Here is a 27,551-nt window from a genome sequence, read left to right as displayed (position 1 = left end):
ATTATGATTAAAATTCCTACAAGAAAAATTATTTATTTATCATGAGTACAGTCCATGGCCCCTTTTCCCATTGAAATGTTTGTTTTGACAATGGAGATTTTTATACCATGAGATTTCCTAAGAACACAGGTATCCAATTATAGCAGAATGTTGTATGTTAAAACATTCAGATAAACACTTAATCTTCTGGGATTACATGTAGCTTTTGTTTTCTTTTTTATACTTTTCTATATTTTCCAATTTTATAAATGCTATGCTTTAAAAACATTCTAAAACAGAGACCTAGACATGTTAACAAGACATTAAACTGCACAGCAGGAAGGGCCACTGGAGATTATTTAGTCCAATCCCCTCAATTTACAGATGAGGAAACAAGACGAAAGGCTAAGTGATCTGGCCAATGACAAAGCCAGACACCTTCATCCCTTGGCCCAATGCACTTTCCCTATACCACCATCACGTTTCACACCTCCACACATGGGCTCTAAGTACATAATACTAGCTTAACAGAGGCTTTAAGAGATTGGCCTTTCTCTCCCTTTGCACAGTGTAGATGTTCTGGTCACCATGTCTGTAACTGTAGTGTCTTCTACATGACACCTGCAGCAATTTATCACCACATGAGAACACAGAACAGCTAGTTGTCTCTGCCCTGGGTGTACATGACTTAGAATAATCTGGACAGCTTAAAACCAGACCAAAAATGCATAATGCATGGGTCTCATCCTAGATCAATTAAATCATAATCTCTGCAGTGGAGTGCAGAATTTTTAAAAATCTCTCCGTTGATTCTAAGTGCAGCCAGGGCTGAAAACCACTGGGCCAGACATGAATGGAGAACTAAGGATAGGAAACTGACACTAAAATCCAATATCCTGTAATATGGTTTGGCTCTATGTCCCCACCCAATTCTCATCTTGTGGCCGCCTAATTCCCACGTGTTGTGGGAGGGACCCGGTGGCAGATGATTGAGTCACGAGGCGAGGTCTTTCCCATGCTGTTCTTGTGATAGTGAATGGTTCTCACAAGATCTGATGGGCTTTTTTTATTTTTTTTGAGATGGAGTCTCACTCTTTTGCCTGGGCTGGAGTGCAGTGGCGCAATCTCAGCTCACTGCAACCTCTGCCTCCCCAGTTCAAGTGATTCTCCTGCCTCAGTCTCCTGAGTAGCTGGGATTACTGGTGCGTGCCATCAAGCCCGAGTAATTTTTTTGTATTTTTAGTAGAGATAGGGTTTCACCATGTTGGCCAGGCTGGTCTCAAACTCCTGACCTAAAGTGATCCGCCCACCTCGGCATAAGCCACCGCACCTGGCCAGAGATCTGATGGTTTTTAAAATCGTTTTTAAAATGGGATTTTCTCTGCACAAGCTCTCTCTTTGCCTGCCGCCATCCACATAAGATGTGACTTGCTCCTCCTTGCCTTCCGCCAGGGTTGTGAGGCCTCCCCAGCCATGTGGAACTGTAAGTCCAATTAAACCTCTTTCTTTTGTAAATTGCCCAGTCTCGGGTATGTCTTTATCAGCAGCATGAAATTGCACTAATACACACTGAGTCACTTTCTAGCAACTAAAAGGGAAATAAAAATAAAGCATTTGGAGAGACACAACTTTTTGCAAAGAACAAATCTTTGCAAAGTAAAGATTCCATGCTTTTTGCCTCTGTTCACTGTCCTTGGTCATAATTATTGCCTCCAAACTGGTTCCTTGTGAGCTATCACATTTCCACTAAAGTTACCTTTCTAAACTAGAGGTCTAATCATAATCATAATAATTTTGATTGCCTCCCTAATGTCTGTGGAGCAAAGTCAAATCTACTATAACACAGGCCTCTCCCCAATATGGCCCCACCAACCTCTTCAGCAGCCTGCTTCTCCCTCTCAGGCACCATCCACTGCAGCCACACAAACACTCCTTAACATGGACACAGCATCATTCACTCATTCAGATGATACTCACATGGCTAATCTTTCATAAGCACTTCACATTGTTATCTCATTTAATCCTCACAACTGCCCTTTGATGGAGAGAGGTACTACTCATTTTCCCCAACTTAAAGAAGAGGATACAGGCTGGGCGCGGTGGCTCATGCCTGTAATCCCAGCACTTTGGGAGGCCGAGGCAGGTGGATCACGAGGTCAGAAGATCGAGACCATCCTGGCTAACAGGGTGAAACCCCATCTCTACTAAAAATACAAAAAATTAGCTGGGCGTGGTGGCGGGCACCTGTAGTCACAGCTGCTCGGGAGGCTGAGGCAGGAGAATGGCATGAACCCAGGAGGTGGAGTTTGCAGTGAGCCACGATCACGCCACTGCACTCCAGCCTGGGCGACAGAGTGAGACTCCATCTCAAAAAAAAAAGAAGGAGAATACTGAAGCACAAGAAGATGAACTTGTCCAAAGTGACACTCTATATGAAAGCAGGCTTCACACCCAGATCATCTAGTCTGGTTCCCAGGTCTGTGTTCATAAATACCACACTTTACTCATCACCCATCCCATAGCAGGCACCAGGCTAGGCAATTGAGCCTTCCAGGAGCTAGCAAGCAAGTACCAAAGAGACGGCAGGAAGTAAGCACGCATAGTTCCATATGAGAAGGTTTACCACGTAGGCATGTGGAAGGTGCCACCATGGAGAGATGGGACATCGTTGTCACTGAAGAACACCTATGCTGATGCCTAGAGAAGCTGGAGTTAGCCAGAGAAAAGAGAAGGGTGCAGGGCTAGGAAGAATGTTTCAAGCGGGGGGAACAGGATGAGCAAAGGACAGGAGACAAGAGAGTGAACTGTCATGGCGAACAGCGTTGCTGCCGTACAAGTGCGGAAAAGGCTCACTGACCTGCTGCTGACGGGCACCAATGCCTTCGGGGTAGAGGTGCCTGTGGGAGTGCAGATAGCCGATGGCCATCCGGAGGTTCTTCACAGTGATCACAGAGCCGTAGGCCAGGTCTGGGAGGAAGGGAGACAGCAGAGGGGTGAGCTGGCACAGTGCTAGAGGCTGCCCCTGCCTAAGAGGAGCCTCGGAAGCCACAGGACTCACTAACCCTCTGCGAGACTCCCCTGGGCCCCAGACCGAAGCCCAGCTGCCTTCTCACTCCCATGGAGCCGACTCAAGACAGAGTTCATCACAGGGCCCACTTACTCCCCTCCCTCCTGAGGGCTTCAGAAGAAGCTGGTGTTAACACTGTCATTATCAAAGCACTATGTGTAACAGCAAAAGATGAAAAACAACTTGTCCTTCTCAAGGTCTCCACATGGATTCAATGGAATAAAGAAGGAAGAAGCATTTTCTGTCTTCGCCTGGAATGTTCTCCAAGATACAGCATTTTGACAAACCGCTTTTTTCACTCTACATTCTTTCGTGCCTTTTGAATCTAGTACCATATGAAATAACTGTTCAATTGTGTTTTGTTTTACTCTGAATTAAAAAAACAAAAACACAGAAAACCACTTCCCAAGAGCATCCCCTCCTCCTATAGCCCTGAGTTCTTGAGAAGCCTCTTTGCCTTAATACTGTCCCTCTTCCCTCTTCCAATCTGCTGGAATGACCTGCTCCTGTTTTTCTTTCTTCATTCAGTGGACCAGAAGAATTACACACTGGATCCAAAGGTGGAGGAGGCCTGCCTGTGGCCCAGGAAGAGCCCTGTCTACAAGGAAGATGGCTTCACACACTGACAAGTATAGGACAGTGGGCAAGTGCCCCACAAAGGCGTGACAATGTGTGACACAGTGGGAGTGGTGGGAACTCGGAACAGGACAAATTCTCTCCCAGGGAGTAAAGAGAGGATGACTTGATCAAAGAGATGACAGCTGAGCTAGGCCTTTAAATAATGAGCAGGAATTTGCTAAACTCCACAGTTGTGTTCTTCTGAGTTCTCAGGCAGGCCAACCTCAGCAGCCCTGCACATGGCTGACCATCTTTATTTCTTGAAATGCTCTGTTCCCGCTTCTCGACCGCACACTCTCTCAAGGGCTGCTCCTCCACAGTCTCCTCTCCTAATTCCTCCTCCTCTTTCATTCCCCAGTGATCTGACCTCAGCCCTATTCTTTTCCTCTTTCTACAGTTTCCTTACAAATCACAGCTACTGTCACAGCATCAATTACCATTTTACTTGTCTGATTCCTCCTTTGAAAGCATCAGCCCCAAATCCCACTGGCCCCATGGCAACAATTTCCCCAAGCAGCTCACTATCAACCCCTCTACTGTGGAATTCAGTATCTGCCCTTCCAACCCAACTTCTTCTCCTGCTTCCCTATTTCTCATTCTTCCCAGTCTGGGAGAGTCTGCTGCATTTTAGGCACTGTGCAAAGTCCTGGAAAGACTAAAATGAGTAAGATGCAGTCTCCGCCTCCAGGAAGCAATCACCTGCACTCAAGTCCTTAGTGACATCTTTCTTCCTTTCTTGCTGTGTCCAGATCTCCCTTGTATATGCCCATCTGCCTTATCCTGTGGCTGCCCCACCATACCCAGCTCAGGTTCCTGCAATAGCTTCCCAGAGGGCTTCTCTTGCCTACAGTTCTGTCCCTTCCCCACTCAGCCTTGACTCTCCCACCCATGTCATCTCCCTACAGCACAGCCTTCCTGGCCTCCTGGCTGCTCAAAGACCTCCACTAGGTCTGTTTGAGGAAGTCAAATACCTCATCCAGACACCTCAAACCCTCAAAGTCTGGGCCCAACCTAACTTGCACATTTATCTTCCAGTAGTCTTCTGCATATAACCTGTGCCTCGAGTTTTACTCTGTCCTCAGCTTTGATCATGTCATCCCTCCTGCCTGAGATGCCCTCTCCTCTATCTGTTGAAAGCCACACATCCTTCCAGGGCCCGACTCCAAGGCAACCCACATCATGTACCTCTGATGCCCTTAACCGCCCAGCAGCCATGCTCCTTCACGCCTGTCAATCCCCAGAGCTGTGCTCCCTCTTAATGTACTTAACGCCTCTGGCCACACCGTGTGGAGCTCCTCTACACCAGGCTGCCTCTCTGGAGGGTGAGCACGTGCTCCACTACCATCTGTCATAGATGAATGGATGCGACACTCAGAAAGTGGTGCGGGAAACTGACAACTGGCTCTGAAGGGCCTGGTGCTGTCACCATATTCTCTCTGAGTGACCTTCCCACAGAGCTGACTTGGAGAGCCACCAAGGAGAAGTCATTCTTTAGGGTCAGAGAGCTTGCTGCTCAGGATGTCTTCCTCTCCTCTGTCCTGATTCACTCTCGAGTATTTTTACCAGATCTATCTGGGTCTTTCTCCCCCCATGCCATCACAGGCTAAAATAACACAAGCCATCATATTTGTCTTTTCCAGTTCGACTCCCAGGAAGCCCCTCTGCCTTCTACCTTTGTAAAGGCCCAGAGACACTCACGTTCAGGGATGGAAGCATTGTGCAGGTTGTTCCCTGAAAGCCGGGCCTGGAAGGCAGAACTGAAGAAACCGTCACCAGGGCCACTGTGGGGAGAGGAAGAGCAGAAGAGAGCCAAGTTAAAGGAGTGAAAATGTGATTTCCCAGGAGTGCTGGGAAGAGCTCCGCTCAGTTAGTTTAAGGGAAGTAGAATCAGATCATGGGACAGAAGTGGGTGACGGAGTTGGAGAAATTGGGGTCCAAATCCCAACTCAGCCACTTACTAGCTGTGTGACCTTGGGCAAGATAACCTTGTTTAGCCTTAGTTCCTCATTTATAAACTAGAGATTTAAAGAAACCAAGAGAAGTCGCAAGTGATTGTGATTAAATGAGATACTGTATACAAAACGCGGAACACAGTTCCTGATTCTCAGTAGCTACTCATTAAGTGGGAGCTGTTGCTGCCGGAGTTATTGTTATTGTTACCCTCACTCCTACTACTGCACATCTTACTGTGGCCTATCCCTGCTAAGTACAGGGGACTCTGTTTAGAGATAAAGGACAATTTGGCTATAAGGAAAATAGCTTCTTCCTTCAGGTTAGGGTGCTGGCCTTTCTGAGCCCTTAGCATATACCCAAAGGATAGAACATAGCGGGAAAGAAACAGGAAAAAGCCCCTGGGGTCCGCCTCCTATCATTTTAACCACAGACCCAGAAAATCACCCGGCCCCTCCACAGGCTTAGGAGCAAAAGGAAAACCAGACGCAAGATGCTGCAAAGGCTCTGTCTGTACCTTTTACTTAGCACCATGAAGTGAACGGCAAAGGTGGCTGTGTAGAGAGCCAGGGGCAGCACTATGAGGCACAGGACACGAGCAGTCAGGTGTTTTCCCATAGTCACCTGCAAACAGAGGCCAGCGTGGGGTGCTAGGCATGTGAGACCTCTTTATTCCCTAGGCACTGTGCATGCATTATATATAGCTTTTAATATGTAGTCATAATCATAAAAAATGGCCAAGAGGAGAGAAGAATATGTGGAAACCCTAAGCCTTTCTGTAACACCCACCACCCAAGCACTACACAAGATAAACATGGGCCAGCCCTCTGCTATCTCTCCAGGCTCTACACCCAAGACTCCAGGATGTCACTGTGCCAAGGACAAGGCACTGCCTGCATCTGCAACATAGCTGCTCATCAGTCCCCTCCATGTTCCAGGGACACTAACCTCCTTGAACTTTCCCAGTGCTTCCTCTACTGTCCCAGCCCAACCCATCACATGACTAACGGCTCCTTATCTTAACTTCAGGGCTTCCTCTCAGAGGCCTTCCTGGATTGCCTGGGACTGGCTGAGTGCCCTTTTCTGTGCTCTCCCGGCACTCCTGGCTGACTGTAACTGCCTGCTTCCTTATTTCTCTCTCTCCATTGACCACAGAGGGTGGGGACCATCTTGTATTCATCTGTATATTCCATCACCTCACACACAGTGGATGGTCTTTACATCTTTTCTGAATGAATGAATGAATGAATGAATGAATAAACTTGTTAGGAGCTGGTTCAGAGGTGATGGAGCAGCACCACAGCAGAGTGATGGCCTGGGGCCAACCGAACCCGGGCGTGACTCCTAGATACACCTCTCACTCCCTGATGGCTTGGGGAAGTCACTACCTCTGTAGGTTTTGATTTCCTCGTTTGAAAACCAGGGTAGTAACTCCCCACCTCATAGGACTATTATGAGGGGTAAATGAGATAATGGAGGTAATGCATTTTGCATAGTGCCTGGCACAGAATCAGCCCTTAATAAATAATAAACTGTAAAGGCCCTTACTGGCCTCCAAATATGGAGACTGTGGGCCAGGAAATGAAAATTGTGAGTTCAGGCCAGGCTCGGTGGCTCATGCCTGTAATCCCCACACTTTGGGAGGCCAAGGTGGACGCATCACTTGAAGTCAGGAGTTTGAGAATAACCTGGCCAACAAGGCAGAACCCTATCTCTACTGAAACTACAAAAATTAGCTGGGCATGGTGGTATGTGCCTGTAATCCCAGCTACTTGGGAGGCTGAGACAAGAGAATTACTTGTACCCAGGAGGCGGAGGTTGCAGTGAGCCAAGATCGGCCCACTGCACTCCAGCCTGGGTAACAGAGCGAAACTCCATCTCAAAAAAAAAAAAAAAAGGACAGACAGACATTATAAAACAAATACAAAAAGACACTTCCAAGAATGTTAATCCATCCTCTCCCTTGAACCCTATCCAGTCCTCAGCCGGGCCCACTCCCTGATGTCCTGCTGTCTGCGGAGGGTGGGGGGGTCCAGCCCACCTGGGACCCAGAACACAGCTACTCTGCCACCTGCAGCAGAGACAGAGAAGGCCACCGGCTCCTACTTAGCAACATCAGGGAGCAAAAACATTTCCACAGCAAACACTTGGGTGCTCACCAATGAAAGACTGAGGTCTCCGAACAGGTACCAAAGGTCTGCAATGGTGTTCAGCCCCACTTGAAGGATGATAAAGAGGCCAACAAACTTGACCCCTAAAGCACCAGCAAGACTAACGCCAGTCAGGCTGAGCCAGAACCACCAGGGGGCAGAGAAGGGCCTGAAAATCAACAAGACGGAGTTCAATTTGGCAGCTGGAACCAAAGCCAAACGCAAGCGCAGCAGGGGACAGAGCAGTTCTCAGACTTGGAGCGGCTGTGCTGTGCCCTGTCTCGGGGGCTCTTAGCCTCAAGGGACCATGGCGTGGCTCCATGGAGGAGGCGGCTATTAAACCCCTGGAACGGCAGGCAAAGTACAGTCTGAGTGCGCAGGGTATTTTTCTGGGGAGAGTGTCCTTAGTGCTCCTGGCTAAGTACAGGGCTCAGGGTAAGCGGGGGATCCTTCTTCATGAATGACCAGTCAGGCAGGAGTAAAAGGAGAATCCTTAGGTGCCCCTGGACTCAGGCAGTCCTCTCCTTTGTGTCATCTCTGCCCCTGTCGAAGGCAGCATTTACCGAGTGCTTACTATGTATGTGTCAGGCACCATTCCAAGTACGATGCATATATTAACTCTTCTAGCCGTCACTACAGCACACAGAGGATCCTGTCACTAGGTCCTCTTTTTGCACAGGAGGAAATCGAGATACAGAGAGGTGGAGTAATACAGCTAGCAGGCAGTGGGGCAGTTTTAACCCAGGCAATTGGGTCAAGGTTAGTGCTCTTAACCATTTTGCTATTCGTATAGCACCTAGTACTCTACACTGTGATTCTCTGGCTCTCTGGCTGCCTCCTCTGCCAGAGTGAATATTCCTTAACAGCCAAGCCCAACAGAGCTCAGTACCTCCAGCTACCAGCATAGTACCTGGTACACAGTATGTACTCAAGAAATGGTAGATGGAAGTGGATGTGGCATAAGTACAACAACCAAAGCCAGAGTGGGCTGAGTCACTGATCAGGTTTGATTAGCACGATGCAGCTTAATGGGCCTGGCTATACAAAGTTAACTTCCAGAAAAGCCTACGAGGGCCAACTCTTCTGGTTTGAATAGAATGAATGACTTATTCTACTTTTTCAGAAGTAGAAGGATGATCTGGAAAAGACTATTCTGGAAGTAGACCGGACCCTCCAAGTCAGCTTTAGAACTGACCAGGACCTGGAAGGATCCTCTTGGCTGGTATGGGCCATTCAAGCCAACCTTTACATACGCTATTCCCATCATTAGGTCAGGACTGGATGCAACCACTGACGGCAGGGAGACAGTTTCCAGGCAGCATCTACCCTGGTGCCCTCCCTTCCAGGACAGCGTATGTGAAGGACAGCCCTGTCCCGGGATTTCCTAACCAGCACTGGTTACAGGAGGTGGGTGGGGAAAGCATTAGGACCCCTCCAAGATATCCCAAAACTCCTACCCAACTATACTCCATTGTAAACACGATAATAATAATACGCTTGAAAAGGACAACTGATATTTTCTCAGTCTTGAATATGGCAAAAATAAAATCATCTGTAGAAAACTTTTTAAAATCTATTTTATGATCTAAAATGGACAATCTAAGTTAAAAAAACAAACAAACAAAAAGTATGCTTGCCTTAAACTCAGCTTCAAGACAAGTCTCTGGGCACCCGCTCTGGCCCTGGCCATTACAGAAATTTTGGAGCTGCCACAGCTTCTGACCCTCCCTTCCCGGGGATAGAGTTTCTGACCTGTCGGCGCAGGAGTTGTACTTGACCATGCTCAGCATGGCAGCCATGATGAAGAACATCAGGATGGGGTCAAGGAGGATGTACTGGGACAGAGTGAGGCATCCCGTGTCTGAAAAACACGAGCTCACTGGTGAAAAAGCAAGGTAAGAGAAGGGCCCCCTGAAAACCAAACACCCCAGCAGTAGGAAACAGTTCCTCTTGCCACTTAATTGAGTGTAAGCGCTTGTGCAGTCAGGACTAGAGTCAACACTGAGTCATCAGGGAGGTGGAAGGCCACAGCTCTGGGAGACATCAAAGCCCAATGACAAGAAGCAGTAACTCACACTGCCTCTAGGCCCTCAACCCAAGAGAGGATCATGTCATTCACTCCCTCAGACCAACCCTGAGATGAGGGGTCTTCCTCATTTCCACCATCAAAAAGGGAGTCCTGCCACTCTGCTCATGTAACCGCAAACTATCTACACCTATGATAGAATCTTATCATTTTACATGAAGTCTCTCTTGGAGGTCGATTCTCCAGACAGATGGCAGAGTGATCTTCTTTTTTAACTTAAATCCTTAAATCTCATTATATCATGCCCCTGCTTAAACCCTCGAATGTCTTCCAACCTCACTCAAAGTAAAAAGTTCTCATGACAACTGCCAGAGTCTGTGCGGTCTCCCTAGCCATCCAACCTCATCTCCCAACACCCTCTGCCTCACTCACTCTGCCCTCGCCATGCCAGCCTTCTTACTGGATTTGAACCCACAGAGCTCCACACCGGAACTACAGTACATGCACCTCCCCCTGCCTGAATGCTCTTCCCTCAGATCTCTGCAGGGCCTGATCCTTTGTCTCACTCAGGTCTCCGCTCAAAGCTTCCCTCTCAGAAGTTCTTTCCTGACTACCCTGTCTAAAATAGTACTGATCTTCATTATTCCATCCCTTACCCTGCTTTATTTTCTACATTGCACTTGTGGCTTAGGCCATCACAGACAGACTTATTCATTTACTTGTTTATTTACTGTCTGCCCCACGATGGGGTAAGCTCAATGAGACCAGAGTGACTCATCAGTGTATCCTCTGAGACTAAGAAAAGTGGCCGGGAGCAGGGTGGGTGCTTGAGAAATAACTATTGAATGAAAAGTGCATAAATGACTAAATGAATGAATAACTGAAGATGGAAATTCAAGATACAAGGAAAAAGCCACCGGTCCTCTATAGGGAAAGCCAATAATCTTGCAATCTATCTGTCAAAACAAAGCAACATATCTGTCAAACCCCTAAAGTACCCCATTTAAATTGGTCTAGACTTCTTTAAATGTTAAGCTCCACAAGGTCATGAATTCACTTTCATAGGAACAAAGCTAGCAACAGGATCAACTTCTACGATGAACTCTCATTTATCCATGTGAAGATTATTATCCAAGTTCCCATTTTGCTATCTCTTGCCACCCAGCTACTTCTGCATTTACCTTTATATTCAGTTGAAATTAGTTTAGTAATGCAAACTAATCGTAACTTAAGAGAAGCAAAATTAGAATTATAAGCTTCCTTCAAAAACACACATACTCACATACAAATCTATCTTATTACCCATTCCAAACTCAACTGTGAATAACTTGGAGGTAAATCTATTCTTTGGAATTACTCATGCCGATTCTCCCCTCCAATAATATAAAGGCTTGTTATATATAACTATTGATATACATTAAGTATTACTACTGAATGAGATTTGTAGTACATTTTACCCAATCCTAAAATTAATTGAACTGGACCCACAGATAGGGCCCTTGAACACACTGATTTTCAGCTACATTCACAGGGTGGCCCCCCATTTCCCAAAAGCCATGGTATGGCTAAGACAACTTACCAAAGGTGAGGAGGGCAGCGGTGAGCAGTGCTGCCGAGAGGGACTTGGACAGATCCAGTACAGTGAGGTAGGCAAAGGGGACCAGCCAGGAGCCGAGAAATGCACAGAACTGTAGGAGGAATAGAGAAGCTGTCAAATAACAAGCTGAGCTGGGTCAGGGACCTACTGGACTCAGTACAACCTAACATTTAAGACAGGGGACCTGATGAAGGCATGACTTTGGTAACCGAAAGTCACCTAGGATATCTATAACTAAGAAAAGAGTATTGTAATAGTGAAGAGCCAAATCAAACAATATACATGTTCCCATTGTGCACTGACATGAAATCAGCAAAGTTCAGCGAGGAAGGTGTGGGTAGGAGAGAGGGAGAAAAGCAACCAAGTAGCTACACACCAGGAAAAGAGAGAAGGGAAGAAAATGAGTGTTAACACACAGATAGTAATTGATAGCCATTAGCTTCTATTACACAACTGTAGGTACAAGTTGAGAAAGACCCCTCTGAAGGTATTCCAGAGAATTTTAAGGAACCCCTAGTTCTTTTCTTCATTTACACCAGAAACCAGTCTTTAATCTACACAATGTACATATTTTGATTTTGAAAACAGGAATTGCTTGATACTTCAGTACCTGGATGCCTGTTTTATTTTTTGTTTTTTTAAGCTGCCGGCCCTCTTCCATCCCCTACCTGTCCATCAAAATAAACAGACAAGCCAGAAGAATGGGAAATTCTCACGTTTGGTTGTCACATCCAATTATGTATGGTATGTGGTGTTCAAAAGTTATTAGGAAGACACAGAATCACTTAAAAACATGAACTGGAGGGTAGGATATACTCCTTGTTTAATATACCATGATATGGCCATGCAAATCATCTAATGATGAAGCCAAATAAGCACACAGCCATTTATTTAAAATGCTGTGAAATCCTCAAGGAAAGGGGCTTGTAAATGCAAACTTGTCTGAGAGGTCCACACTGGAGGTCAGCTTCTGCTGGCTTCATTCAGCCACATGTTCGGGATTCCCAAAGAGTTGGGTGTTAAGGCCCTGCCATGTTCCATCAAGGCTGGTGCTGTGAATCAGGACACAGAGGGACTGCAGCAGACATTCGGCCCCCCTTCAAATAAGGCTAGAAAACTCTTTCTGTGTGCCTGAAACCTTCATGGGGAAAGACACAGGAACATGGTGACAGGGTGTGGGGATGCCAAAATCTTCAGAAAAGGCTCTGAGATGTAGGCAACACTCCAGCAGCTGTGGCTGTGAGGGGAGGAGCAGGCAACGTCCCAGTGCCTGGAGGCACCGCTGGGGCTGCAGGAGACTCCTGACTGCCCGGGTTCCAGGCTGTTCTCCAACCTGAGGTCTGACAGTACACTGGGGCAGGGCAGCAGGTGACAGTGCGTGCTTGCTCCTATCTATGTCATCTCTGTATTATTTGCGGCCTCCTCTTCCCTTCTTCCTCACCTCAGTTCTGAGTATCTACACCACAGGGGAGGGTCTGATCATCCTCCCCTCTCCTCACCACCCAAAGTCCCTTTATTTACACCTGCCACCACGCCAGGGCTGCTAACTATAACATTTCTGATTTAGTGTGGCCCCAGGGTTCGGTAAGTCCATATCAAGTCAGGAAGCCTTACTCCTCTCATTCCCATGTAGCTGTGATGCTCATATTTATCCCCAGGCTTCTGGAACAAAAAGGTACCATCATATCCACTCAGGTAGCCAGCAAGACCTATCAGCATCTGAGGAGAGAAGAACAAACAAAAAGATGAGAAGCCTTTGGGAGAAGATTCCTCTGTCCTCTGAACTTCCCTCCAGCTGCACCCACAGACTTTGGGTTCCCTTGACAACTGTCCATAGAAAATGTTGCCAATGCGACATTTTCTCCTGCAGCTGCCACAGAGCAAAGAATCTTTTGTCTACAGAGCTCACTGCTTGAAACAAATCCTCTCTTGTATTATGGCCGAGGTCTGGGAACAGCACAACCTAAACACTTAGGAAGGAAAAAGAGCCCCACAATTTGAAGGGTAGAGTCAGTAAGGGGCTCTCTGATTCCGCTTTCCTTCAGATGGTATAAAATAAAACACGGCAGCTCTTGGGTCATGGGCAGAGGCTGATTCCTGGGGAATTGGCCTTTTGAAAGGAAAGTGAGATTCCAAGTCACAGTGAAAGAGAAAAGGGACTAAGGAGCTACATACCAGGAATAGAGACAAGGGAAGAAAATCAGAAAGAGGAATGCAAAGACAGATGCTTTGCCCAGACGGGAAGAGAAAAACTGCCAAAGGCCTGAGGCTGGTTTCTCCCATTCCTAATATTCCAAAGGAGGGCAACCTTGGTACCTCCCAAGACAGAACAAATCAACTAGAAACTGAGACTGTGAGTCATGAATCCTTCGAAACCTTTGACAAGATCAGCCATGTCTTTTGTATATTTCCTTGGCCATCGACATTATAAAATTCTATTTTTCACGCAAGCAATCAGAAGCAGCTGAAGTATAAAAATTGCTGGCAAATGCCAACCATCTGGGACAGCCCCAGGCTGCTCCAGCCTGACCCCTGGGCTCTGGCGGGCTGTGTTGGGGGAGGGAATACACTGGCTGTGTGGGGAAAGGCCCTCCTAGCCACACTTGTGGGACTTGGATTTAGACTACTAACCAACCTGCTTTTTTCTCTAAGTAGTTCTAAACAGAGCCACTCTCTACAGCTCCAGGTCAAGGTATAGAAGCCAAAGTCTGGCAGTAAAAGGCAACAAGGACTTGTTTTTAAAAAGGAAGGCAGGGACCCCAGGGTCCAGACAGGGTCATCCAAATAGCTAGATGAACTAAAGCTGCCAAGTGGCAATCAAATGGATCCCTCTTCCCAACTGGGATCTCGCAGGACAAGCTCACCTGATGCGTGTCATACATTTCCAGACTGCTTGGCTGGTCTGGAGCGAAGAAATGTACAGATGCTTTGGATCTCAGTGCCGTGTATTCTAGCTCTCAGATCACGGACAATATTTAATATCTCTGAGCTATAGGTAATAAAAACTTCCTCACAGGGGGCGTGAGGATTAGAGGTGCTATGAAGTAAACACCTAACACTATACCAAGCACTTAGCAGACACTCAAAATTCAGTTCTCTCAGTTCCTTTAAGGTTAAAAGTAGCCCCAAGTTAATTTCTTTTTCTATTTTTTATTTTTGAGATGGAGTCTCACTCTGTCACCCAGGCTGGAGTGCAGTGGCACAATCTCAGCTCACTGCAACCTCTGCCTCCCGGGTTCAAGCAATTCTCTTCCTCAGCCTCCCACATAGCTGGGATTACAAGCACCTGCCACCATGCCCGGCTAATTTTTGTATTTTTAGTAGAGGCGGGGGTTTCACCATCTTGGCCAGGCTGGTCTTGAACTCCTGACCTCATGATCCACCCACCTCGGCCTCCCAAAGTGCTGGGATTATAGGCATGAGCTACCACGCCTGGCCCCAAGTTAATTTCTTAACTAAACAACTCTTGCAAATCAATAGAAAAAAATGAATTACTAGAAAAAAATGGCAAATTCATAGAAAACAAAATACAAATGCCTAACATATGAAAAAATGTTCAACCTAACTCATACAGTCATGCAAATGGAAACAGTGATATGTCATTTTTTACTTTCCAATTGATAAAGTTTTTTTTTGTTTTTTGTTTTTTTTTTGAGACAAAGTCTCACTCGTCACCCAGGCTGGAGTGCAATGGTGCGATCCCAGCTCACTGCAACCTCCATCTCCCGGGTTCATGCCATTCTCCTGCCTCAGCCTCCCAAGTAGCTGGGATTACAGGCGCCTGCCACCACGCCCGGCTAATTTTTGTATTTTTAGTACAGACAGGGTTTCACCATGTTGGCCAGGCTGGTCTCGAACTCCTGACCTCAGGTGATCCGCCCGCCTTGGCCTCCCAAAGTGCTGGGATTACAGGCGTAAGCCACTGCGCCCGGCCAACAAAGTTTTTAAAGTATGATCATGCCAGTGCTGGCAATGATGTGGGGAAGAAAGCACTGTCATATACTGTTGGTGGGAGTATACATGATTACAACATCTTTGCAGGAAAACTTAGCAATATCTAACTCAATTTTAAATGTGCATATTCTTCGATTTTTTAGCTTGGCTGTTAGGAATTTTTTATATATACCTGCACAACTATACAACGATATATGTACATGGATGTTCACTGCAATATCTTTTGTAATGGCTAAAAACTGGAAATAACATACATGCCACCCACCAACTGAAGAGGGATAAATATTTACAGCACATCTACATAATAGAATGACACATGGCCATTAAACAGAATGAAGCGCATCTTCATGTGCTAATGTGGAAAGAAGATACATCATGTTTCAAACACAAGTTGCTGAACAACTGTAGTCTTATCCCGTTTGAGTTTTTAAAAAGAATTGTGTGTATATATAATGTGTTGTTCATATGTACATATATAAAAACATACACACTTGTATTTGTATAAAAGAATTCCTAGAGGAATATAAGAAACTATTGACAAAGATGACCATGGTTACCTCTGCGGACTAGAAATGCGGTGGATGAGGCTTCTGACCTTGTACTTCCTTCTGTGCTGACCGCATTTTCTACTATATGCAGGCTTTTTTATGTTTTAAGTTCCTGTTTGACTGGAGCTGCCAGGCAGGTCTTGGCCTCAGTAGCAAAGGAGAAAACTTCCTGCTTGCCACTTGGAGGGGTTTTGATTCCTTGACTGGCTTGGCCTCAGAACCTGCAGAAGCTACTGCGCCCTCTCACAGGGTTTCCAGTTTGCTCATCACTCTCTTTCAACCAGACAGAACACAGAACCATCAGGAGATAAATTAGGGGTGCAGATGGGCCACACTCCCTGAGGACAGCCTTAGAAGCCTCACACTTCTCCCTTCACACGGGCAACCAGATGTGAGGAAGGCAAGGCCTTGGTATATTATTTTATTTATTTATTTATTTATTTATTTATTTATTTATTTATTTATTTATTTTTGAGATGGAGTCTTGCTCAGTCACCCAGGCTGGAGTGCAGCGGCACGATCTCAGCTCACTGCAACCTCCACCTCCCAGGTTCAAGCTATTCTCCTGCCTCAACCTCCCAAATAGCTGGGACTACAGATACGTGCCACCATGCCCAGCTAATTTTTGTATTTTTAGTAGAGATGGAGTTTCACCATGTTGGCCAGGCTGGTCTCGAACTCCTGACCTCAGGTGATTTGCCCACCTCAGCCTCCCAAAGTGCTGGGATTACAGGCATGAGCCACCGCGCCTGGCCTAAGGCTTAGGTAAATTAAACAAATCAGCCAGTCCTGTGCACATGTCCACAGTGCGCTGAGAACCAGGAAAACTCCAAAAAAGAATGGGCAGTCCCCACAGAAAGACTGGGCTGGGTTTCCTATGAAAAATGTTCATCAGAAATCTGGTTCCCAGGCGAGCTCCATGCAAATACTCAACATGTTCTGTTGTTTAATTCCATGGTAGTAACAGATGTAGTCTGAGGAGTGAGCCAAGGCTAGCTTGCGAGGCACTGTGGTGTCATGATTAAGAGAGCAGGCTCTACGCCAGCCTGAACCTTGATTCTGCCACTTACTAGCTTGGTTCCCTATGGCGAACTACTTATCTTCCTTCAGTTCCCCATCTGTGTAATGGGGATGCAACAATACCTACTTTATAAGGTTGTTCTGAGGCTTACATGAGATAATGCCTCTAAGGTGACTAGAACAGAATAAATGTTTTTAATTGTTCTTGTTATTGTTGTTATAGCATAAAAGAGATAGGAAGAGGCATAATACGTTCTACACTTTTCTTGGGCTCAGAGCCAATTTTGAAATAGGCTACCTGTTTTATCTCCCTCCCCATCCCTCCACGCTGTAGGGCCCCCTGCTCTCATGCTTCCTTAAGCCCAACCATAGGTGATCTTTGTGATCTTTGATAAAAGATTACACTCCCTGCCTCCTCCTGCCTTCCCTGCTCCCGCCTTTATCCCCTAAGTACTACATGCTCCAAGATCCCTCCCCACTTAATCACAGGAAAATTCCTGTCCCCTTGGTGCCCCAGATCTCAGTCTCCAGTTAGGAAGAAAGCCTTGAGTGAAATCCAGGGCTAATCCGAGAGTCTTCTCAGAGGTTTTTGTTTTTAAAAGACTAAAATGGGCCAGGTACAGTGGCTCGCCTGTAATCCCAACACTTTGGGAGGCCAAGGCGGGTGGACCACCTGAGGCTGGGAGTTCAAGACCAGCCTGGCCAACATGGTGAAACCCCATCTCTACTGAAAATACAAAAATTAGCTGGCGTGGTGGCGGGCGCCTGTAATCCCAGCTACTTGGGAGGCTGAAGCAAGAGAATCACTTAAACTTGGGAAGCAGAAGTTGCAGTGAGCCAAGATTGTGCCATTGCACTCCAGCCTGGGTAGCAAGAGTGAAACTCTGTCTCAAAAACAAACAAAAAAAGAGTAAAGTGAATTCTAATTGGTGGAATTTCTAATGGTAAACCATGTGAGAGAAACAGATCAAACCATGTGTATGCTGGGCATGGGAAGGGAGAAAGAAGTCAGCCCCATGTGAATGTCAGCCTCGTAAGCTATTTCTGCTTCATGCAATGTATTCCTATTTCTTTTTTCTTTTTTAAAATTGAGACAAATTCACATAACATAACATCCACCATTTTAAAGTCTGCAATGGGTGGTTTTCAGTATATTCACAAGATTGTGCAATGATCACCACTACCTAATTCCATAACATGTCATCACGCCGTAAAGAATCCCCACACCCATTTGCAGTCACTGCCTAATCCTCCCTCCCGAGATCCTGGCAACCACTAATCTACTTTGTGTCTCTGCAGATTTGTCAGTTCTAGATATTTCATATAAGTGGAATTACAGGGTATGTAACCTTTTGTGTCTGGCTTCTTCCATTTAGCATGTTTTCCAGGTTCATCCATGTTGTAGCATGTATTAGAACCTCATCCCTTTTTATGTGTGATAAGTGGAATCACAGGGTATGTAACCTTTTGTGTCTGGCTTCTTCCATTTAGCATGTTTTCCAGGTTCATCCATGTTGTAGCATGTATCAGAACCTCATCCCTTTTTATGGCCAAGTATTATTCCACCGTATGGCTATGCCACACTTTGTTCATCTCTCCCTCAGCTGATGGGCCGTCTTTCCATTTCTGGGCCCAGAGGACCCTTAAAAAACACCAGAGATTTCCCATGAAAGTAGCTGGTCTGAAATGTCAGAAAATTCTTTCTACAAGTCCCAAATTCTTTCTACAAGCCCCAAATCCAAAATCAAGATGTGGCTCCAGCCCTTAGGAACAATCCTCCGGGACCAGAGAGCTGCTGTTCACCACACTGCTCACCTTTCCCAGGGGCGGGTGCACATCAAAGAAAAATGTACGGTTGATATAGTAACTTCCCATTTTTCCAAAGTGAGTCTCATCCCAACTAAAGGAAACACAGAAAGAGAAAGAAGAATTTTAAAGTTATCATAAAATCCAAATGGCCTTCATAAAGCATGGTTAAAATTAAAGGCTATGCATTTCAAACAATTAATGCAAAAGTTTGGATTTAAAAAAAAAAAATCTTTTGACACAAGTGATTTTAGGAAGAAAGACATCAAGCTGCCCACTGGTCTTCATTTAGATAGATGAGAAAGGCGAGCAAATATTCACCAGCCAGTTACCAACTGAGTTAAATATACATATACTTACTCTGTATCTTGAGTTTCTATTTATTTTAAAAGGACAAGATGTTGTCTCATAATATGGAAAGGTTTGTAGTAAGAGTTTTCTCCTGGCTGGGCGCAGTGGCTCACACCTCTAATCCCAGCACTTTGGGAGGCCGAGGCAGGCAGATCATAAGGTCAGGAGATGGAGACCATCCTGGCTAACACGGTGAAACCCTGTCTCTACTAAAAATACAAAAAATTAGCCGGGCGTGGTGGCAAGTGCCTGTAATTCCAGCTACTAGGGAGGCTGAGGCATGAACCCGGGAGGCAGAGCTTGCAGTGAGCAGAGATCGCGCCACTGCACTCCAGTCTAGGCGACAGAGTGAGACTCCATCTCAAAAAGAAAAAGAGTTTTCTTCTTATCTCCAAGTAGCTAGTGTAAATAAAAATTTAAATTAAAAAAAGGTTCTTCCAAGTCTGCTAACTTCTGAGACAACATTTGCTATTAGAAGGTCCGTTATGACATTGTTGGGCTGCTGGTCAGAGTTGAGATTATAAACCATGATTGTCACAGGAGTCTCATTTTGCTCAGTCACCCTGTGACAAGTAAGCTGCTAACTGTGATCTGGCTGATCTTATGCTAACTAGTATATAAAAGTTGAAGGTTTTCTTACTAAATTAAGACCACATCTAAAACCTATCCTCATTGCTTAAGTTATTTTGCAAGTAAATAAGTGATTTGAATAAACAGGCTTTCAAACACAATGCAAAGTCCTCTTTTATACAACCACATACACCTTTCTACACCATACATGAGGGCTTTGGGAAGGCAGCCAAGTCATCCAGCAGAGGCTGGCCTTTTCTATTTGTTATTTTCTCCCTGTAGCTCAAAAGAAGGATTACTTTCTAGTAGTCATGAATCCCCAGGTCATGAGCAGTCATTATTGACCTACTACATAAGGGGAAAACATGCTTTACCTAAGAATCTAGGGTTCTTTTTATATCTTACTCGGTGGGTCCAAGATAGGCAAAAGAATAGGTCTATTTCATCATCTGCTAAACACCTTGCTTGACAGGCGGTGAGGACATTGGCATGATGAGGTTGAAGAAAGAAATAACTTCAAAGCAGGGTAACGAAATTGATTTGCAGAAAGAGAGATCCAGTCCCAGCTCCACCACTAATTAATGGCACAACCTGGCAAAATCACTTATTCTCTCTACTCCTCTTATCTCATCTACAAAATGAAGACAATAATATTATCTGCCCTGCCCACCTCCCAGGGAGGCCTTAGGGCTCAACTCAGATAACACATGTGAAACAATTCTGTAGACTATAAAGTACCAGCCCTGCTGGGCCCTATTTAAACTGTCCTGACATTTGTGGTTAGTTTTTAAATCTGTTTGGGAACATACTAACAAAAGGATTCCAGTTTTGTTTTGTTTTGTTTTGTTTTGTTTTGTGTTTGTTTTTTGAGACAGAGTTTCACTCTTGTTGCCCAAGATGGAGTACAGTGATGCAATCGTGGCTCACTGCACCTTTCACCTCCCGGGTTCAAGCGATTCTCCTGCCTCAGCCTTCCAAGTAGCTAGGACTACAGGCGGCCGCCATCACGCCTCGCTAATTTTTGTATTTTTAGTAGAGATGGGGTTTCACCATGTTGGCCAGGCTGGTCTCGAACTCCAAACCTCAGGTGATCCACCTGCCTCAGCCCCCCAAAGTGCTGGGGTTACAGGTGTGAACCACCGCACCCAGCCTGGGCTCCAGATTTTTACTTCAAAAGTTTCCCAAGTAAAACCAGTTGTAACATTCATATTCCCTCCCGGCTTTTATTGCTTGTGTTAGGAGAGACAGTCCTCCGTGGCTCTCTTGTGCTCCTCCAGGCCTTGCAGAGTATGCCAAGAATGCTGTTTGCAGTAAACAACCTTGAGGGAAGAGTTAGTGTCTCACTCTGAGACAGAGGGCTATCTTGTTTATTGCTTGCCATAAAACAGCAGATTCCCACCGGGCGCGGTGGCTCACGCTTGTAATCCCAGCACTTTGGGAGGCCAAGGCGGGCGGATCACGAGGTCAGGAGATTGAGACCATCTTGGCTAACACGGTGAAACTCCATCTCTACTAAAAATACAAAAAATTAGCCGGGCGTGGTAGGGGGCGCCTGTAGTCCCAGCTACTAGGAGAGGCTGAGGCAGGAGAATGGCGTGAACCCGGGAGGCGGACCTTGCAGTGAGCTGAGATTGTGCCACTGCACTCCAGCCTGGGCGACAGAGCGAGACTCTGTCTCAAAAAAAAAAACAAAAAACAAAAAAACCCAGCAGATTCCCTAAGCTTAATATCACCCAGCTGTGATGCAACCTACCGCATGTGCAAGCATTCATCCAGTCCCTCAGCACCACGTGGGACTTAGGGGCAAAGGAAACTGATGCCAACATGCTGAAGCGCATCCCACTTGCTGTGCCATGAGAAATAAAGTCCTCTGTCTCTGACGCAAGACTTTGTCTTCTGTCAGCATGCAAAAAACAGTGACAGGCTAACTTATTAGCTTATAAGTAGGCTAAGATAAAATCCCAGCCCCTGACAGTATGGAGACAAGCATAGGATGAGGAGAGACATAGTCTTCGGTAAGAGAAAGAATGAGGGCCTCCATGGGCAGGCAATGGGGTAGTGAGAGTCCCCCACTGTCCCACTATTAGAGAGGCTGATGGAAAGAGGTAGGATTGAAACAAGCCATTGAATGTTACCCTGGTTACTGCCCTGTCCTCTGGGCAAAAGGAGGAAGAGGAGTGATCATGACAATAGCAGCGAGCCCAGCAGCCCCTGCCAAAAGGGAATATGGACGTGGCTGCTCAATCAACAAGTCTCCAACGCTTCAACAAATGGTGCGGCAATAGGACCCTGCTACATAAGACAGAACTTTGAGTAAAATGAAAACAGTGAAAGATCCTTGGGGGAGCTGTGTACTCAAGCCAAAAGTAAATATAAATATGCCTTGCTTTCTGGCTCAGAGCCACTCTCTCCCTTTATGTCCCACCATCCCTCCCACTCTACCACAACCTCAGCTGCTTTAAAGACTGAGATGATTAAACTGGTAACGTTTGAGCCACTCTCCCTTGTAGGGAAGGGAAGTTAAAGTGACATTCCAGGCAGAGCTCTTTGGGCCTCTTCAATGTACTATTCCTGTGGCTTCCAGTGCTGAATGTATAGCTGATACTGATCCCATAAGTGTCGAAGAGGATTATCCTGTGCAAGGGCTGCTCTGTGTAGACAGGTGATCCTGTCCTCTCCTGGTGGTCCAGAAGAAAAAAATCTACATCCCTGGAAGGGAAAGGAAATAAATCACAGGCTTAAAAACTTCATGGCGGCTGGGTGCCATGCCTGTAATCCCAACCCTTTGGGAGGCCGAGGCGGGCAGATCACCTGAGGTCAGGAGTTTGAGACCAGGCTGGCCAACATGGTGAAACCCTGTCTCTACTAAAAATACAAAAAGTTAGCCAGGCGTGACAGGGGCGCCTGTAATCCCAGCTACTCGGGAGGCTAAGGCAGAGAATTGCTTGAACCCAGGAGGCAGAGGTTGCAGTGAGCTGAAATCGCGCCACTGCACTCCAGTCTGGGCGACAGAGCGAGCGTCTCAAAAAAAAAAAAAAAAAAAACAACCAACTTTGTGGCTGCTAGAGTACTGACAGCCATGCACCAGAATCACAGTGCCACCTGCTGGACATAGGTACCAAGCACACCCTTTTTAAAAGGGCAGCTATTAACCTCTTACTTAACTACTCACCACTTTGAAATTGATTGCCAGACCCATAAAGGCCTCAGGACTCCCTGGCCTAGTATTCCCACTTTGGGGTGGGTCAGTGAGAATCTACAGATAACAAGGGAAGGGTTTAACAAGCCTCACTGATCTTATGGAAATAGTACATTCAAGAGTACAGCTGGTAATCCCAGCTATTCAGGAGGCTGAGGCAGGAGGATGGCTTGAGGTCAGGAATTCAAGACCAGCCTTGGCAGCATAGTGAGAACTCATCTCTTAAAAAATCTGTTTTAAATAGCTGGACGTGGTGGCACGTGCCTGTAGTGCCAGCTACTCAGGAGGCTGAGGCAGGAGGAGCCCAGGAGTTTGAGGCTGCAGTGAGGTATGATTGTCACTCCACTCTAGCCTGGGTGACAGAGTCAGACCTCATCTCTTAAAAAAAAAAAAAAATAGTATAGCCAGCCTGGCCCTAGAGGCATCTTGGTTTTACGTGAAGAAGTGGCAGTTCCCACTCTGGGAGAAACAACCTTCTTGGCTACCTGAAGCCGAGCTGCTGTTCAGTAGGGTCCTTGATTCACAGGGGTTCCTGTAAATGCTTAGGCCTGGCTCACCAATGATTAGGCTGAGTTAAAAGCTGATGTTGCCCACCAGGCAGCAGCAGGCACTTAGCCCCAATGACAACTCTGGATGGCTGATGGCAGTAAGGATTGAAGCATTTGGTATGCCACTTGGAAGACTAAATACTGAGAGATGAAAGCTGAGAAGTGTGGAAACACATCATGGCTGCCTGCCAATAGGACAGACTGGATCACTCACGTAGGTGCCCACACTAAGGGCAGGTACTCTCATAAGACTGACTGGAATCAAACTCCTGATCCAGCCTGCACCACCAAGACTGCTGTCATAGCCACCTGGATTCATGCAACAGGTGTGGAAACATCTACCATCGTGGACTAGGCACAATGTAAGGGACTACGTGTTTCTGAGGCAGAAGCCACCACTGCGTGCCAGACTTGTGACTCCCGCCAAAAGTTGGCCTGCTTGTCTTGCAGTAAAGGAAGCCACGTTGCAAGGGGCACTGACCCCACCTGCTCCTGGGAGACTGACATTAGGACTTTGTTCCCTTCTCCAGGCTCTCATCAGTACCTTGCTACTGCTGATACTTTTTCAGTTTACAGTGCTGATGTTGCTTTTCCAGTCCAATCATCTGACCCTGTGTATACCACTGTGGCCCTTGAAACTAAACTCTGCCAGGTTTTCTGCTTTCCAAACCATCTACAGTCTGACACTGGCATTTCTTTTTGTCACAATGGCCACCCAACAGTGTCAACAGTCAATAGCCAAGGTATTCGATGGACCTCCCACACTCCCTACCATCCACAGGCATGATATTGTCAAGCACTGAACAGTTCCCTCAAAGGTCAACTCAAAAAGACTTTTGATTCTATGTTTTTAACCTCCTCCTGGTCTGCAAACCTTACTGAAGCAGTTTGGTCACCTAAGGCAGCCATTCTCAGAAATGGGTCATCTCCTTTTGCCTACCAACTGGGTAATGATCAGGAAAAAGGGGTGGAGGGTTATATAAACCTATTTTGAAAATTTAAGATTCTCCCCTGACCATTTCTGGCCATGATTCATCTTTCTTTCCCCTTACAGAAAGCCCAGATCAGCTGGGAGGGGGAGGCTATCTATGTAATTTAGACTTAATTCTAGTTCAGTCACTAGATTGTCTTCTTGGAATGGCCTGGTGCCAGAACATAAAGTTAATGATCATTTGGTTGGGTATAGTGCTTTTAAAGTCCCCCTACAGTGGCCCACATGTGTCAAGGTAGAAGACATAATGGGCCTCTGTCAATTTTCTAACAATTGGATATTAAAAGGCCTGCGTATTGGTAGGGGATAAATGGAGAACAGGTGAAGTTATAGGTACTAGGGTAGGACACACTCATTATGTAGCAATGGAAGGAAAGAAACAATCCTGGCATCTGGGGAGGGAACACCATAGGCCCCTGGAGATGTAAAGAGAAGAGAAACAATGTTCTCTTTGTCCCCTATCCAGCACCAAAGACTGGCAAACATTCATATGGTCCACCTACGTCAAGTGGCAACTGTGGCTGGCAATGTGACCTGTGGCTGAGTTTGTCATCTCACTATGAAAACAGAAAAACTTTATCTAGTAGGTCAGTATAAAAAATAAAATAAAATTAAAACTCACATGGACATGGCTAGTCTTGAACTATTCCCTCATGCCTGATGACATCAACACCAACTCCCAAACACAGACCTCCCTCATAGGTGTGAAAACACACAGATCAGCACCACCTTCTATCAGTGCGGCTGATACAAATCACATGCTTCTCCTGAGATCCTAGGGGCCTTACTTAGGTTATGCCTTGTCTGGTGATTGAGGCTGCAACTATTCAGTGACACTGCCCATGTGGTTTAAACCCCTTTAATGGTAATCAAATTTGATGGTGATCCAAATAAAAATCTAACAAAAATCCTGGAGTGGCCTGCACTCCTCCAAGTAATGTTAGTGTAAGGAAGAATGGGTCACAAAATATCCTTCCATTAATCATGGTTTTTACTTTTTTTTTTTTTTTGAGATGGAGTCTCGCTTTGTCACCCAGGCTGGAATGCAATGGTGCGATCTTAGCTCACTGCAACCTCTGCCTCTCAGGTTCAAGTGATTCTCCCACCTCAGCCTCCCGAGTAGCTGGGATTACAGGCACCCACCATCATGCCCGGCTAAGTTTTGTATTGTCAGTTGAGACAGAGTTTCACCATGTTGGCCAGGTTGGTCTTGAACTCCTGACCTCAGGTGATCCGCCCGCCTCGGCCTCCCAAACTGCCGGGATTACAGGTGTGAGCCACTGCGCCCAGCCTGGTAGTTACTTTCTTAAAAATTTTTTTACAAGGGTAGTGGGCTATTGTAATTACTGGTAATGACACCAAAGATCAGAGATCAATCTGAACCCCTGTGCACGGGTCACAGTGGTTAATAGACTGGTCTTAGACTGCAGCACAGATGTCTGCAATAAGATTCCTCGGTGCCCCCAGGACTTATTCACAAGTGGCTGAATCCAGGACCCTGGAGGGCATGGTTGAGGTAAATACTGTAAGCTGGCCTTATTCTGCTGCTTAGAGTCCCACTGACAACGACCTTAATTAAATGCTGTAAGGGACAAACTGAAAAGATCTGAGTAGCCAGGGGAATTGCATATTCATGTGAAAATCTGCTAGAAGCCAAGACCATAGAATCGAGGAGTGAGAGAGGCTGTCAGATTGCTCGTGCCTCTACACATCATTCTGGGTATACCAAGAATGCAAGGCCCTGACTGCATCTCACCTGGGCCATTTCTCATGGTTGTGTTTGCAGCACGCAACCTTGAGAGAAGAGGCAGTGTCTCCCTCCAGGACAAAGAGGAGGTCTGCATACTGCCTTCTATAAAACAGCAGATTTTCCAAGCTTGTTGTTCCTTCACTTGGATGCAACCCACTGCCTGTGCAGTCATCCATTTAAACCCATAGCGTCATCCTGTGGGACTTGGATGGCAAGGGAAACTGCTTCCAACATGCATCCTATTTCCTGTAACAAAGTCCTTTGTCTCTAACCCAGGAGTCTCATCTTCTGCCAGCAGTCACGACACAATAACAGGCTAATTTATTAATTTCTAAATAAAGCAACCCTGACAGTCTGTTTTCTTGCCTGCTTTTTGCTTAAAGAATTCCATTTCAGACACCCAGTATCTGGATAGTACAAGCTAAAACCTTTAAGAAAATAAATCTCTTCTCACAAGAAGAGTTCTGTCTCATAAAATCCTTTTGGCACCATACCTGAACACCCAAACTGTCCTTGCCCTATAGGATAAAGGTACACAGTTAGGTATTTTCCCCTCTGTTGATGCCTGAAAATCCTGTAGATACAGGAACTCAGGCCTTAGAAAATTCTGTACCCTAAGAATTTGCAATTCTCTTTGGAAAGTTGAAAGCACCTTTAAAAGCCACAATTTGCAAGCCAGGTGATGCACTGTAGCATAACCTGGAAGACATGAGGGCTGCTTCCTCAGATCCTAAGAATCCCATTGCCCCACCACCAGAGCAAAACGATCCCACTCCCAGAGAATGCACCTCGCCAGAGGGCAACCCACCCGATACCTCAAGTTCCCCTCCACCGCGGCCCCGCCCCTCCTCCTGTAGATCCCGCCCCCTCCGTACCCTCGGGCCAATCAGAGGGCGGCGTCCCCTCGCGGTTGCCATGGTGCCCGCCGAGTCCCTCCCATCCCTCACCAGATGTGCGGCGGCTCGTCCAGGCGGTGGAAGCGGGTGGCGAAGGACAGCAGCGTCACCAAGGCCAGCAGGGCCCACCGGCCGGCCGCCTCGAAGCGCCGCGAGCCCCGGGCAGGCCGTTTGGGGCTTCGCGCCACAGCCTCGGAGGCCACGTCCCGGCCTGCGGCCCTAGCAGCCTGGGGCCCACAGCGGCCCCTCCGGGGACGCAGCTCGGACTCTGCCAGGCCTCCGCCCGTGGCCAGCGGCATCTTCCCCCTCCTCCAGGTCGCCCTCCGGCCCGGAGGCACACTCTGTCTGACCAGCCGCCCCGCCAAGGAGTCACAGGAGGGCAGCTCGGGGTACCCCGGGAAATGCAACTCCCTCCACTGCAGCGGAGCGCGGAGCCCCGGGCTCGGGGCGGGGCGGGCAGCGTGGTCGCGGCCCAGGCCACTAGGAGGCGGCAGGAGGCGCAGAGCATGTCGGGACTAGGAGGGCCGGCCG

At 46.7% G+C, this 27,551-nt stretch overlaps 1 protein-coding gene across 3 annotated transcripts in view; it reads right to left on the bottom strand.

Moving 5' to 3' along the window:
* POMT2 (protein O-mannosyltransferase 2) overlaps positions 1–27,482 on the bottom strand; it is a 44,047-nt gene extending 16,565 nt beyond the window's left edge. For 2 of the 3 annotated variants that reach the window (XR_004244591.2, XM_058429812.1), the window contains exons 1-9: positions 27,072–27,434; positions 18,725–18,809; positions 13,002–13,106; positions 11,370–11,478; positions 9,517–9,625; positions 7,774–7,933; positions 6,132–6,238; positions 5,363–5,445; positions 2,837–2,946 (exon numbers count right to left, since the gene is read on the bottom strand). Coding sequence is in view for 2 of the 3 variants with exons in the window: in XM_058429812.1 (XP_058285795.1) it covers positions 2,837–2,946; positions 5,363–5,445; positions 6,132–6,238; positions 7,774–7,933; positions 9,517–9,625; positions 11,370–11,478; positions 13,002–13,106; positions 18,725–18,809; positions 27,072–27,319 (1,116 nt within the window). In the remaining variant the exon portion in view is untranslated. Of the gene's footprint in view, positions 1–2,836; positions 2,947–5,362; positions 5,446–6,131; positions 6,239–7,773; positions 7,934–9,516; positions 9,626–11,369; positions 11,479–13,001; positions 13,107–18,724; positions 18,810–27,071 lie in introns of all 3 variants that reach the window. The other variant, XM_032134956.2, reaches the window with a different exon arrangement.
* Between the last annotated feature and the right edge of the window lie 69 nt (positions 27,483–27,551).

The sequence above is a fragment of the Hylobates moloch genome, unplaced genomic scaffold, assembly GCF_009828535.3.
Source record: "Hylobates moloch isolate HMO894 unplaced genomic scaffold, HMol_V3 SCAFFOLD_16, whole genome shotgun sequence".
Classification (NCBI taxonomy): Eukaryota; Metazoa; Chordata; class Mammalia; order Primates; family Hylobatidae; genus Hylobates; species Hylobates moloch.
Note: the sequence above shows the minus strand (reverse complement) of the source record. Positions and strands in the feature narration are given on the sequence as shown.